The following is a 15959-nucleotide window of genomic DNA, read 5'->3' as shown; positions in this document are numbered from 1 at the left end:
CACTGGGTATTAAGTTTTTTTTTTGACCCTTACTCTAACGGCTAGCCGTTTGGTCGCCAACGGACCGCCGGGTCAAACGTCGGACGGGTTGTCGGAAATTAGCCATCATCGGAACTGGTCGTCGCTAATTTTCGTCCATAGCGGTCGTAATTTTTGTTGTGTGCGCTACAACTGTTTTTTTTTATATATATACATTTTTTTTGCGAGAGTGTCCGCTGTTCGTTTATTATGTAGTTTTTTTTTATTGGCGTCGGCTGAACCTACCTCCAGTTTCTTTAGCCCTTCGGGGCTGGTAATGTATAATTTTTGTGTACCATGTTTTGAGCTATAGTATTTGTTTTGTGCGCCGTGCCGTAAGCACGTGTGGCAAATTTTTTAATATTTTTTTATTTTTATTTAGGTGCCCCTATTTTTTTTATGTAGGTCCCGCAACATGGCAGGCGTGTACAAGACCACCTGTCATGTTATATATATATTTTTTTTGTGATTTTTTATAGGTTTTATATTATATTTTATTGGGTGATGAACATGTTATTAGTACAATGTGGTGACGTAGTGCATTTTATCCCGGGGTGTCCNATATATTATTGGTACAATGTGGTGACGTAGTGCATTTTATTCCGGGGTGTCCCAACGTCTTGCAAGCTAAGCCTAACTGCCAAAAACCAGTCGCTTACTTGGGACGTATACCCGCCGTGCTTAGCGGCAATGCTGCGATTAATAGCCGGCGGGTACCCGAAGACGGTCATCGTATTCTCTAATAATAAAAGTGTAGGTGTAACTATTTTTTTTTATTAATATCTTTTTTTTTTCTCTCTTTCTTTGTTCCCCTTTAATTTGTAGACGAGGTTTTTTGACCATTCGGTTTTTTGCCTCGTGTTAACTTAATTTTTTTTGTTTTTTTAATAAATTCCCCTTAATTTAACTGAACCATCATATTTTTCTTTTTTTTGCGTGTCCCATCTTCAATGGACTCGTGTATTTTTTTTTCTCCTTTCAAAAATCAACTCCCCTAGTTTATAAGGTACGGGCAACGGCCTTGTATAAGGTCATCCCTCATTAATATGGTTATGTGACAACTGTCACGAGGTTTTAGTGTACATCTACTATCAACGACTCAACGGACATCAACTTTAATATTTATTAATTATATATTTTTTTCTAATTGTTTTAATATAAAAAAGTTAATTTTTTTTTTAAATCCTACTGTGGTCCGACAATATACTGTCTCGCCCAGTAGGTTGGCGACCCTTTACTTATAACTTTGTAAAACGCCATGAAAGTTACAAATTTTTCGTTGCGGCCAATTAATTTGATTTTTATATATTTGTAACCTTTCAAAATTCAAATGCCATTTACTATTAAATTAAAAACTCAAACATTTTATTAAGTTCAAAATATGTGTTCCCATTTATAAAAACAAAGTTGACACCCTTATCAGGCATAAGGGATGAACTTAAAAAGTATTACATAGTTAATAATTCAAGAATAATGTGTAACTAAAGATAATGATAAAAAATTTTTTTTTAATTATTATTATTCTGTAAGTAATTGAGTGGGTTATAATAAAAAAATCACCCTGTATAAATGAAATACTGAAAAAAACAGATTTAATCTATGGCAAAAACTTAATTACAATATTACTTTGGTCAATAAAAATTGCGAGGGCAAATATGATAGTATAATAACAAAAACATATTATATAACTTATTATATGCTGGTAAACCCTTGCTTGCTATTTAAGTAGAGTATACAGAAAAACATTCTACTGAATGTCATAAAGAATTGAACTCTTCATGGACGTATCTAGAAAAATTCTCTGTGAGAGTTATGGTCCTATATTCTATTTCATACAGTTGGAAAAATAATCTGACGGAAAACTTCTATACTGTATTTATTTATTTTACCTCTCTTCCCACCAGTTCATTTGCAGGGCTTATAAATATTTCTGTGCCATCACCCTCTTGCATGTTAAGTTTGGGAAATAGAAGGATTTAAAATTGATAATTTTACTTTAAGGAACCAAAAAATGAAATGAGTAGTTTTTTTTAATGTCTAAAAGTAGGTTTAACATTTTGTATTTTTTACCATAAATTTTTATTTATCCCATTCTAACTATTAATTTTAGTAAGTATAATTTTTTTATTCTAAAACTGGTGTACATTCTAAAATTTTCTTGTTCAAATTTATGAATTTTGGAATGAATGAGATAGTTTTATTTTTTTTTGAAAAAATCTATCTTTTTAAATGTTAACGTGGGTATATTTACGTTAATATAACAAACCCTTTTGAACTTAACTTACTAACTATAAAGGTATTTTATTTTATTTCGTGTGAAGTAGTTCACAAGAAAATATACACACATTAGATAAAGTACCTGATTATATATTAACTTATATATAAAATAAATTATTTAAGGACTTTTAACGCGTTCAACGTTTTTAATTATCTTAGTTTTAACGAGTTACGAAAACTTATGTAGCGTTATAAGTTCGCATCACATAATCTAAATGTTTTTATAATGACAGTTATTAGATAAATTCTTGTTCATTTAAAAAATGGTTATTTCAATAACAATATCGTTTGATACATCTGTTTTTTACTAAGCTCGAGTCGTTGCTATTATGATGACAGCAAACAATCAAAATAAGTTTTTGAAAGTTTTTATAATGAACTTTCACAGTTTAAATATTGTTTTTATAATCACTGAGCTGTTTCAGTGATAATATGCCATTCGCAGTCAACCCGCCGCCGATTGTTATGCATCCGATTATTAGCAGGGTGAATAATAATAAACTACACCAAAATGGTTTGAACGTCATTCTTATTATTGTATAATAGATTTATCAATAATATTCTCTTAACCTATTCATACAGTTTTTAACGAACTGTCTTTAGTGTAATTGTATTTTAATAATTCTTTTGCATTCAACACAGTAATATATTTGACAGGACATATTTTGCGACACGTCGAATTTTAACATAAGAATTATTTTCTAAAAAGGTCCTCTTTTTGAAAAATAGCTCTTATTTTAACAAAATAGTGAAATACTCTCCTCCGCAAATAAGTTTATTTAGATATGCGCCTCTTTACTATAAATTCATTCATTGCGAAGTCACGGCGCTAAACCTTTAATAGGTCTTAAAAAAATTATGACCATCATTGATAATAAATTATTTAGAATATAATATATTCTATAAATATATTATATTTATAGGTACTAAGAAAAAGTGAATGAAGTATATACATTCCCCTTCTATACTTGCAATGACAGTGAGAGGGGATTGTAACTTATAGTCTACCAGTAATCTGTATGTATTTCCCTGTTAATTTTTTTTAGTTTAATTACTAGTATAATTTGAAACAAATCTTATATCTTGGTGATTTTTGTGCTGTGCTCTAAAATTTAAATATTAAAGTATTATGCGCGAAAAATATTTGTGTTAAAAATAATGTTTCCATTCAATTACTGTGATCTTGAGAGTAATTTATAAGCGTATATTGTAGTAAACTTTTTTATCATGAATCAACTAAGATGTAAGTTAAAAATGGATCAGTTTTTTAATTTACAGTCATATTTTTAATAAATTTACTCTTACGCATAATTGCAAATGGTGTTTGAACTTTGGCGTGACAAAACTCAAAAAACTAAAAAAAATGTTATGCTTTGTTTAAAATGACGTACCCGTCCCTTTATTTATATATTTATAAATAAACAATTATATATAACATTATAAAAATAATTTTTTTCATATCACTGTAGTATTTTAACTATAATTGTTAAATTATAAAAGTTGTTTAGATTTAAATATGCGTACAGTACCTATGACTTTGCATACTTACATTATTAAAAGACAAGATTAAAAAGAACAATAACCAATTTATACAATAATACAAAGAATTATTTTATTTTTTGTTACAAAATTTAAAAAAAATATTGAAATCTGCCTGGAGGCACTAATGTCATTCCAGAGGATACTAAATAGCCATAGTACCATCCTATTTTCGCTTATGTCACCAATGTAATTTAATCTATTGGTAATTATTTTAATACTCACAGTTATAGATGTTACTATGAGTTATTAGTTTTAATATATTAAATTAATTTCTATACCTAATAGTAAATATTATATCATGTATTAATTTAAATTCACATAGGTTATGTAATAATACATATAAATGGTAAAGGCGTTATTGTCTATAAAATTAAAAAATTGATAAACGTAAAAATACTTAACAGAGTGGAACAGAACTCTTATAATTCTTTATCTAATAACACTTTTTATTTTTTTTTTAAATTAATTTTAAAAAAATTTGACTACATTATAAACTTATAATTATTAATATTATTTTTCTATTGCGTAAACATTTTTTTTTTTTAGATATTTTGAGATTGACGTATCCATGATTCATTAAGTATCTGTTATTGTAGTGTAAAGCTTGAATAGTATTGTACTATTAAATGTCAACAAACTTGTGGCGATTATAAATTCAAATTACAAATTGATAATATTCATTATTATTTATTAATTATAAATTTTCAACATCGTTTACTATGCAATGCATTTTTTTAAAAAGATTCAAACGCCTTAAACTATTTTTATTAGGTACTAATTGTAAGAAATAAATTTACAAATGCATTTGTTATAACTATAAATAATACAAAAAAAAAAAATACTAAAAACTAATATATATTAGTACATCTTAGTGAGGATTTTACAACAATAATATTAAACATATTAATATGCAAGCAAGAGACTAAATAAGTATTATCAATTTTAATTCAATGAACCATAAACATTAAGGAATTTATGCTGTTGACATAATAAAACTTTTCTATAATTTTATTTTATGAGATAATCATTTAAACAACAGGTATTCATTTAATTGCTTTATATCATACAGTAACGATAAACATTAATTTTCTTAGTCAAAATACGATATTGATGTAATGATAGAAATACCCTGAATGCTCATGTAGTACATGGAACACATGGTATCATGACACGACTACGACCTCAAATTGGTGTATGCAATATTTAAGGGGTTGTGACTTTGTCAAAAATGGTAATAATATAAAAATTATAAATACGCGTTCCTTAATTTTTAATGTAGAATTTAGATGTAAAAAAAAAAATATTGAAATAGTACTTGAATAGATATTTAGAAAATTCTCGAAAACAAGAATATTATCCAAATAAACATCCTCTGAAAACAAAAGTCGTTTTGGTGAAATACAATACATGAATAAAAAAATTCAATAACTATTCAATATGAAAGTGTAATTTTTATGCAAATAGCATGATATAATAGTTATTAATTGATTGAAATTAATAACTTTCAATGTTTTATAAATAAAAAATTTTGTTGTCTAGAAATCAAAGTAATTTCTCGATAAATCTCAGTTAAATATAATCGTGAATACTCAAGAATACAATTAATTTGAGGTTTACCTGGAAGTCAAGTAAGGCTTCAACAATAAAACCCAACTGTAGTTAATAGTACACAAAAGAAAATAATTTTAATTTAGTTTTATAATAATAATCAGGGTTGTCATGTATTATAACATTTCTGAATCCAAACAAATATTGAATCATTTTATTGTCACTTAAGAATTGGATATAAAATAGTATTTAATATCAATTTTACCTTATGCAATTAGGTCAAGGCACGTTCGAAGAAATAGAAAAGAAGTATATTTTAGCTTCTTTTGTAGAACTATTGTTACCAGGTGTCAAAATAATAAATACTTTTATTTTGCAGCATAGACGCTTGCCATTTAAATTGAAATGAATATCGCCAATAGCCATAATTTATTACAAGATTACTTATTGTTTATTAACATGTTTATTATATTAACAAAGCTTGAGTGTACCGTTTACAAATTTCAATATATATTGTCAGTTTTATTTTAAATTCTAACGGCGTCAAAGCATAATATATCGTTATTGACTTTTTTCGTTTTTACGGACCATTGTAGCCCCCTCCGATGAGGAGGTTTCTTAACTATGGATATTTAGGGGTAGATTGTTAATCTATCGCTGGAGAGAGGGGCTCCATTTACTTGATTGATGTTTCTCTCAGAAACAGAGCCTCCCCTACCGAGTTTTGAACCCAAAACAGTGCGTATTAAGCACCAACGCTTTACAAAATCGGCCTCTAGTTTTTAAATTTTATTGAGTTGAAATTTTATTTTTTAAATTCATACAAATTAATCAATTGAAATGAATATGATTTTGACGAAACAATAGGTAAGGATAAGGAGTGATAGTATTTTTAGAAATCATAATTTTTAAGTTCTTGAAAGTGAACAGATTGGAAGCCAATATCCTAAAAAAATTCTTTATTATAGGATTTTATCTTAAAAATCGAGTACAAAATTTCACTATATTCGTAACTATTAATAAAGTTGCAGTATGCTTTAGTGTGAAAATTATTCAGTTACTGATAGCAATTTGATTATAAATAAAATGTTGACACAATTTTAGATATACAATTAGAAAATTTTAATTCATTTATTGCGGATGCTTCTTATTTTAAAAGGTAGTTTAATAAATTATAAGAATTTTTTAGTTTAAATCTAAAAAACTAGTTAACAATTCTCTTTATTTCCATTTAAATATTGTTTTTAACTGAAAAATGATTAAAATTCAAAAACTAGTATTTTAATCTGCAACATAAAATTTGAAATTTAATTAAATTAAAAATAATTTTAGTAAAAAATATTAAGGAGTAATTAAATTGAAAAATAAAACAAATAAATTACTTAATTGTATATGTGCGAAATAAAAATTTCTTATTATAATATTTTCTGAGAGTCTCTAAATATTGTATAAAAAACATTATTAATTACAAAAAAACATATAGTTATTTCTTATACCGCTGTAATTATATAAATATTTTAACGTAAGATAACTGAACGTTTCTTCAAAATTAATCTAAAGTTATTTATAAAATAACTGTGGAATTTTATATTTAACACAATATCGACCTTCGTTTTTTTTAAGGAAGTATGAAAAATACGTAAAATTTAATACATATATGAAACAGTTGCGTATGTTATTGGACCTTGAAACTATGGCGTTCATTATTTTGATGCTTATAATTATATTCATACTAAAAATTAACTTAAATGTTACGACGAGTATTTTAGTTGAAAAAATAAATATAAAAACAAAACTCCTCTTTAAGGATATTTCATTAATTTAAATTTTACATTGAGTTTTTGTTAAAAGAATACTGTATCAAGCCATCAGTTTAATTAGTTTTCTAAATTCAAAATTTTGATTAAGGTGTGGAAATCATGAATTTGATCATAATTATTAATCAGAGTTTTAAACTCAAAATAATTCAATAATACATTTTAATGATGGTAAGTTGACGTGTATAAAGTATAAATTATATATCAAATTGTATTTAACAAACTGTTTATAATAATATAAATAATTAATATACAATTGTACATGTAAAATCTAAACACATCATTGTATTTACCGTTAAAAAGTATATAATATTGTATTATATCATTACTTTAAAATTAAACAATACTTTAAAAGTATACAAAAAACCTATTAATTGTGTTGAATTTTCCTATATTTTATCGCTTTATATCTACTTAAAGTGCACGAAGTTAATATTGTTTAATTCCTAGAAAATTATCTATTTGCTGATTAGACTTTCATAATTATAAGTTAAACCAAAAAGAAAATTTACTCAAAAGATAAAATGTTTTTTTGAAAAATGACAAACTCTATTTTAAAGATCTAAATTTGATAGATCAGATCTAAATTTTATAAGATTTTTATTAAACATCTTGAAATAATTTTAAAAAAGTTATAATTTTTTTTATGATGATTTTACTGTATAATTACTGCTTAAATACTAATTAGCAATTATTACATGTAATAGAAAAAAATTCGAACCCGATTCGAAATCAGCATCAAAATTTCTTAAAGAATTCTTATAAAAATATTTAAACAATAAAATTTTTTTTGTTAATGTTGTTCTGTTTAATTGATGTACTTGTGAGAAAATATAAATTAAAACAATTTTAATCACATAGTAAAAATCAATATAAATTACGATTATTAATTTCATTGTATAGGATAATGCTAAGTAAAATAATGTCATACTCTTTTATACTTAGGTGGATTTATTTTATGCTAATAAGGTATGAATTTTATAAATAAAGTTCTGTTCATCTAATATTTATAATATACAAAATCTTCTTTATTATTTAAAATAATGTTACAGCTGTTTTATATTTGCTTGGTACTTCTTTTTGTACATTTCATTGTTTTTCTTTACTTTTGTCATAATCCACTTGATTTCTCTAAAAATATTCTGTTAAGAAAATTATTTTTGGTATTTTTCAGTATCATATATTTCTTGATTTATCAGTTATTAATTAATTTATCCCTTACGCTTTTAAAGACATTAACTTTAGTTTTTTAAATGGACATATATGTTTTAAACTAATTTACAAAGTAGAAAATGATTTACCTAAGAAAGTGACTGATCGATAACAACTTTATACCAGTATTTTGGTTGTTATTAGCTAACTAAGTTGTCACCCCTATAAATTATTAGAGATGATGCTATAAAGTTGTTAGTTGCTGATAAATCAAAAAATATGTTAAATTAAAAAAAATTGATTTCGATTTTGTAATTAATCTGTGAGTGGTTAATGATAACTATACTTCAATTTTCTATAAATATTTTTTTTGTCACCATTTTAGTGTTATTGTCATTGGGCTTAACTAGTAATTTATTTTATTTTCAACTGTATAAGATCTTTGAGTTAATTTAAAAGCAGAAAATTTTAAATTAAGTTTGGTACATGACGCCCATGTTATTTCTTCTTAGAATTATTTTTATCCTGTCAATTTTATTTAAGTCATTCATTGGGTGCATCTTTTACAGATGTAAATGGCAAGACGCAGATAGCAGATTGCCATGAAATTTCTATTAGTGATGAAGATGCCATAATTGAAAAAGAGTGGGAGTTACAAGTGCAGGGACATGAATTACCCTTAAATGGAAGTTTTGACGACTTAGTAAAAAACAAGCCCAACTGGATAGACCCAGTAAAAATCAAGAAAGGTCAAAAATTCGCAATGGAAAATTATGCAGGAATTGCATTTTCAGAAATGTTGTCATTGTTCATTCTTTTCGCTAGTAACAAAATGGGACTAGATACATTGATTTATACAAAACGTTCTGATACGCCATACAGAGCATACAGAAGATATTACCTCACATCTAAAATCGTTAAATCTTGGTTTGAGACCGATTTGTTGACAAAAGGCACTAAAGGTAACAATAATTTACAAAAAGTATTTCAAATGCACAGTAGAGTACAAAATGAAATATCCAGTATATCAAACAATGATTTACAATCCAAGTGTGAAGTTACAGGAAATATTATGTGCCCAACTTTAACTAAGATGCAGGCAGACTTCAAAGGTATACAAAATGTCGGTCGACCAACTGTTGACTTGGGACATAAGAACTCGACAATTACACAAACGAATTTGTCAAATACATTATTTGGATTTTTTGGATTGGTTCTGTTGTATCCAGAATGGTTCGGTATTCATAATTACTCAGAAGAGGATTTTGAAGGATTTGTTCATCTTTGGAAAACGATTGGATATTACATGGGTATAAATGATGATTATAATATTTGCAGAGGAACGTTTGAAGAAGTGACCGTGAGATGTAGACAATACGTTCAATGGGCAGTGATACCTAATTTTCGGATGGTAACGAATAAGTGGGAGCATATGTCTAGATGTGCAGCTGAAGGGATTCAAATTTATATGAGTGGTGCTTTACCGTTTAGTCTATCAATGTGTTACTTATGTGATTTATTACAAATAGACGCTTCTAATTTAAAGGAAAGTCTAGGACTGTTGCAACGTTTAAAAGTTTGGTTTTCTATGATTATACTAAAATACATGTTTAAATTTTTGTTGGTTAAAAAATTATGTAATCATATAGTCCATCAAAAACTGAAAAAAGCCTCCAAAGAATTTAAAGATGAAGAATTCCAAGAGAAATTAAAATATATATATATATAAATTATAGCTATATTAATTCTTAATTAATTAATTTAATGTAATTTTTCACTTCTTGTTCCATATTTTCTGAATTGAAATACATTAAGTATTCATTTTTATACAATTTTGTAGTTACGTAATTATTTATGATGATTTCTAGTCATTTATACTTTAGTGTATTTTTAATAATTATTATTAAGGAAATAAATAGTTTATAAGATAACTCCTTATATTTTTTATGATACTATCAAATTTACATAGCTAACTTAAATTTACTTATGATGCCGTGGATGAAAAATATGCTTCAGTCTAGTACAATCTCAAGTAATGCTCTTGCTTAAAAGTAACTTAATAATAAATAAGTCGTGTAATCCGTTATTTTTTTATAAAATTTCATTTGCTATTTATAAATTAATTTATTATAATTTAAATAGTCTAAATTTGTTGAATCGTTATAAATTTCATTTCTTTAAAATTTGATATTGGAAAAAATAGTTAATCGATTTTTAAATTATATTTCATGCTTATAAATATTTCTTTTTATGAGTTAACTGGTATAATACTGAAGGAATTTTCAGTCATCTAAGCAAAAATACAAGTGTAAATACCTCAGGATCTAAATTTAAAATAATTTGTTTTATAAATGTTAAATAAAATAGAATTTGCTAACTAAATTTTCAGAAATAGAATTTAAGTAATATATCCTTAGATTTTTAATAATATATATATATAAAGAAATTTTTTTCTTTTTTTAAAGACTAAGTTTTGTCATAGCCAGTTAAAATAGTTGAACTGGTGTTTTACTATTGGAAGGATTACGTGCAATTATTTCTCTTTATTTTTCGAAAAAGGGACATAATGTATTTACCATTGTAAAATTTTGCGTATCTTTATCGGCAATTAGTGTGTCACTTGCGCCATATTGCGCCGCTTTAGAAGTCTTTGGTAGAGTTCTTTTTTCATTAAAAAAAATATGTATAACTAATATAAACCAAACATTTTTTTTCAATAATGTATTTATTTTGTGAGTAATAAAGTAGATTATGATAAACAGAGTTATCCGATTATCACAGACTGTGAATTCACTTATTAAAACGTATTATTTATGAAAAACAATTTCTGAACGTTGAGTTAGTAGTGTTTTTGGTAAAAAAAACTGTGTTCATTTTTAGCTCCGATGCAAAGCTTAGAAGGTATTAATTTTACTATGTTTTTTTTTTGTCTGTTACCACTTTTTCTCAGCTCTCATTGAAGCGATTTCTTTCAAAGATCACAAATCGTATCTAATCGAAGACATTACCCTAAAAAATTGAAGAAATTCCTCTTGTTCCTCGTAAATGGGAAAAATTTACAAAAAAAATTACAAATTTATAAATCAGAATTTTTCGAAATTTTTAAAATTATTTTAATTAAAACTGCCATAAATTTTTGAAAAATGTATGGATCATTACAAATCTTTTTATGATATGTACTATTTATATACTTCTTATGTGCAACATAATTTTTTTTTAATCGGACTATTTCCCTTTATACTGGGGGGATTCAAAATATAAAAATGCGTATAGAAAGTAGAACTTTTTCAACTTATTTTTAATTAAAATATATTTGTTGATTATTTATACGTAATCTATTTATCAAACATAAATATTTGTTATATTAATTAGAAGGATTTTGTTATTATTTATGCGCCATAAAGGCCATATGCGAAACTCTAACTGCAGATTTGAAATTGGCGCAAAAATAGCTTTAGAAAAGTATATTTTGGTTTCAGATGAAAATTTCTTGTAGACCAATAAATTTATTTATAAATAACAAAAAAAAATATTTTTCAGTATTGCATCAAGACCTTGTGACGTTCACCGATAACTAACCGTGAGGCTGTCACTGATAAAACACATAAACCCACACAAAGTTGGTTCCACCACTAGCCGAGGCTCTACCAGACCGGAGCATAGTGGAATTTTAAATGTAACTGACACATTTGTTGTTTTAATTTACTAAGTTTTTACCTTAACTCTAGGGGAAAAAGAATTAAAAACTGGTAGACGAGTAGTATGGGCGATGATGTTCTATTTTATATAATGAAAATAACTTGGAACAAATTTAAGTTTAAATAAAATAATGATGCCCGAAGTACAATAAAATAATGTCAGTTATAAATTACAAATGTTCAAAATAAAATAAAATTACAAATTCTTTTATATAACATATTTGAAGTCATAGTTAAAATTATTACAAATTATTAAATGATCTAAAGGACCAATAGAATAAAAAGGAAATGAAGGAAAAAATAATCTCCGACACTGCTGTATTGACTATGTTCGATTTGACCAAGGGCCAGGAGAGTCGAGTGGACCAGGTCCCTCATAGGACCCGATCGGCTGGTCCGGACTCACGGTGAGATGACTTATCGTCTCACCCAAGTGATGTCCGGGCACGGCTGCTTTAACGAGTACTTGCACCGTATTCGTAAAGCAGCCGCACCGACGTGCGACCACTGTTCGGATCGCCCGGTAGAGGCTGATAGCGCTTGCACACCCTCTTCCGGTGCGAGGCGTGGGCCCAGGAACGGGACTCTCTGGAGTCCCGTCTAGGGTCCACGCTCCGAGTCGGGTCCCTGGTGGACCTGATGTTGGGAAGCCGGGAGGCGTCCAGGCGTTCGCCGAATCCATCTTGAAAAAGAAGGAGGAAGCTGAACGCCTGAGACAGAGGCAGCCGCGCCGCCCGGTACAGGAGGACCTAAGGCGCTGGTTTAGGCCGGCGCCTTAGGTACTATGTGTTTAATGTTATGTGTTGTGTGTTATTTTTGACCCCCTCGCATTGAACGGGGGAGGCCACTCCACATTGTGAATCAGCTCTTGATTAATTTCGGGCTGATTCACAACGTGGTGGTGTGAGTTTTAAAAACGGCGTGGGCCGCCCTGAAGTAATACCTAACGGTAGTTCCAGGGTGGCCTACAACTAAGCCGGTCGTGTAAAAAAAAAAAAAAAAGGCCAGGAGAGTATTTTTCAATATTGAGTAAAATAAAATGGTTATCATTGCAATAATGCTCTAACGAACAACTTGACATCGGTCAATATGGATCTAGGCCTTTTATACCGAGCCTTGAGACTACTAAGCACGTCTAGATTGGTCCAACACATGTGAGGTTTTGTTACACTCAACATGACAAAAATAATTACCAGATGGAAAAAAATGATATTTTACAATAATTTATTAATAGTCAATGAGCAAATGTGCCAAGAGATCAGATAGAATAATCATATTAAAATAATTAAAATATATTATTGTCATTTAAGTTATTTTTAAAGAAACCTCGTGACAATGCACGAATATAAGAAATAATGAAAATGGACGAAAATAAAGAAAAACGGGGATGCTGTACAAAGTTACCAAATTATAATTATGATGATGTCCAGGCCGTAGCCAACAAATGAATCTTCACCTATGGCTCGATCGCCAGGGCCAAAAGTAGAAGTTAAGCAGCCATGATATGTTCAGTATACAAAAGAAAAAATAAGTAGATGGCTGGAGATAGAATAGGACGACCGGGCAAAACACATTTCAACAAAACGGCCAGACCACTTGATGGCGACGACACACATGGACCGGAAGGGGAAACAAACGCCGACATCAGTGATGCCTAGTCGACAGACATCTGGGACCGGTTGAATTTTGACAGTACTGTAGTGGTCGGCTGGGCATTTTGTTATCATAATGATAATTTGTTATGAACGATTGTACAACAGATAAAATATAAAAAGGGGATTTGCGACTGCATTATTTCGGAAGATTTAATTATGTTATTACTTAATTATAATGTTCAAAATTAGTTTTGATTCACCACGAAATTAACACTACTTAGACAATAACACCGCATTACCAATTGCTGAGCAGTTACACTTAATTATATGATGTTCACCAATAACTAATTTAATTAACTAATGTGTTAAATAGTACTATTAATGATAGGTCAATTTTTTACGTCACAACCTTTAAATTTTATATACGTTTGCCATAAAAGTAATAACTCCTTTATAATTTTTTATAATATCTCCGTGAAAATTACAATACTAAATTATTAAACATCAATTTCATACTATATTTAATTGCTATAATAAATATTAATTCATATATTACACTTATAAATCATAAAACTTGTAATCAGAATATAAATAAGGAAATAGGAGATCATGTTGCTTTTGGAATAATCCACCAATTTTTTTAAAATTAAACACTATCTACAGATTTGCATCGAACCGTTTCTTATGATAGTGATTTTAATCACTGTCAGATTAAATCTATACTGAACCTAACTTTGCCTCGTTCCTACTGTGCCGCGACCCCACTGTGATGGGTTTTTTTNAACCTAACTTTGCCTCGTTCCTACTGTGCCGCGACCCCACTGTGATGGGTTTTTTTTTTAATGAAGCAGACGTTAAACTAGAAAAACATCAGCATATTATCTTTTTAATAATATTATCAATAAAAAACAAGCTGCAATAGGTAGATAAAGTATTAATTTTAGTCTATTTTTTTAAAAATTTTTTTAAGAAAATAATTAGAAGTAACCATGGTAATTATTTCTATGGCGTCATCTCAGTTTTTTTAGGATAAAATACACTTATCAAACCATTTATGTATTGAACTGGGTAACATTTAATTGAATCCTAACCAACTTGTTTACTTATAAAATTGTTCTTGAGTATTTTCAATAGATAATTGAATTTAGCTGCCGTATTCAAACAGGGATTATTATTGCGCCCCGGATTTGTTTTTATGGTTCAATGCTATGAGTTAAGTTTTATATTTACATCAAAGTTATATAAATCAGTGTCTAAGATAGTTTTTTACGGCTGATCAATCCAGTTGAAAGTATTGACTCAAAAATATGTATAAAAATAAATGAATTTTGGTATTGCGATATCAATAGCGTTTTAGCTAATGAAATATAAATTTTGATAGACTCCTACTTATTAGTTGACCTGATCCTTAGATGTTTGTGGACTTTAACTACAAAATGATCTATATAACAATTAGATTTAATATATGTCATTGAGACGAAAAAATGATATAACTAAAAAGAACTAAATACTAAAAATTTAATGACTGTATGTACTGAATATTTAGAAAAAGTGAATATAATTTTTGGAAAATAGGAAATATTACAATGCCTAAATATTATCTTAAGTGAAATATAATCGTGAAAGAAAATACAAAATGAAATTTAAAGTGCATCTGACTATATAAGATTTTCGGCCAGTTGTTTAGCTAAATTATACGCTTCGACTACTGCGGGAAACTCTAATTGGTTGAAAGGACAAAGTTAGGACTGAATTTTGACAATCTAAATTAAAAGGGAGCCTCGATTTCAACAATGTAAAAATTAGTACTCGATTCAAGTCAATACTTCCAACGAATTACACTGTAAAAAGCAATTCGATAATATCCCATGTATTTTAGACAAGCAATTAATTTTGGATTTGACAAATATTTCTGTTCCTAATTATCTTCTGGGTTTATAATTTATGAAATAGACAGTAATATTTACGAATCGACCATTTTACAAGAAACTTTGCTTTAATAAATTGTTTTAGAATAGCCATCTAGTTTTGTAACTTTGATTGAGAGTTACAGGCCGAAATTTTTAAGAAAATTATTTGTAGGAGTATCGTAAAAAAAAACACCCGAAATATTACATTAAAAACACTCTCAATATTATTATACGATGTGATTTATTGAGAATACTACCACCCTTTTTTCGTTAAATAATGATTTGAAATGATAAATAAATTTATGTTGTAAGGTAGGCATCACTAATAATGTAAAATAAGTAATATACCTAACCTATGGATATGATTTTGTCATATTAAAATTATTAATGAACATAATATAG

At 27.8% G+C, this 15959-nt stretch overlaps 1 protein-coding gene across 4 annotated transcripts; it reads left to right on the top strand.

The window, feature by feature from the left end:
• The first annotated feature begins 3334 nt into the window (after nucleotides 1-3334).
• On the top strand, nucleotides 3335-10186 carry LOC126896604 (uncharacterized). Of its 4 annotated transcripts, XM_050669540.1 has the most exons (4): nucleotides 3335-3538; nucleotides 4384-4876; nucleotides 4932-5068; nucleotides 8924-10186. In XM_050669540.1, the coding sequence occupies exons 3-4, from the start codon at nucleotides 5032-5034 to the stop codon at nucleotides 10081-10083; spliced, it is 1197 nt and encodes a 398-aa protein (XP_050525497.1). In that variant the 5' UTR covers nucleotides 3335-3538; nucleotides 4384-4876; nucleotides 4932-5031; the 3' UTR covers nucleotides 10084-10186. The 4 variants fall into 4 exon arrangements, with proteins under 4 accessions (XP_050525497.1, XP_050525498.1, XP_050525499.1 ...); XM_050669541.1 differs by lacking the exon at nucleotides 4384-4876; XM_050669542.1 differs by lacking the exons at nucleotides 4384-4876; nucleotides 4932-5068.
• Nucleotides 10187-15959: the final 5773 nt, after the last annotated feature.

The sequence above is a fragment of the Daktulosphaira vitifoliae genome, unplaced genomic scaffold, assembly GCF_025091365.1.
Source record: "Daktulosphaira vitifoliae isolate Bord-2020 unplaced genomic scaffold, ASM2509136v1 Scaffold_1, whole genome shotgun sequence".
Taxonomy (NCBI): Eukaryota; Metazoa; Arthropoda; class Insecta; order Hemiptera; family Phylloxeridae; genus Daktulosphaira; species Daktulosphaira vitifoliae.
Note: the sequence above shows the minus strand (reverse complement) of the source record. Positions and strands in the feature narration are given on the sequence as shown.

What these genes read in the sequence shown, in the direction of transcription:
- LOC126896604 (XM_050669541.1), top strand. Translation starts at nt 5,032, where the DNA reads ATGCAATATTTAAGGGGTTGTGACTTTGTCAAAAATG. An exon ending in TTGTGACTTTGTCAAAAATG is followed by an intron (nt 5,069 to 8,923) that starts GTAATAATATAA and finishes CATCTTTTACAG; the next exon opens with ATGTAAATGGCAAGACGCAG.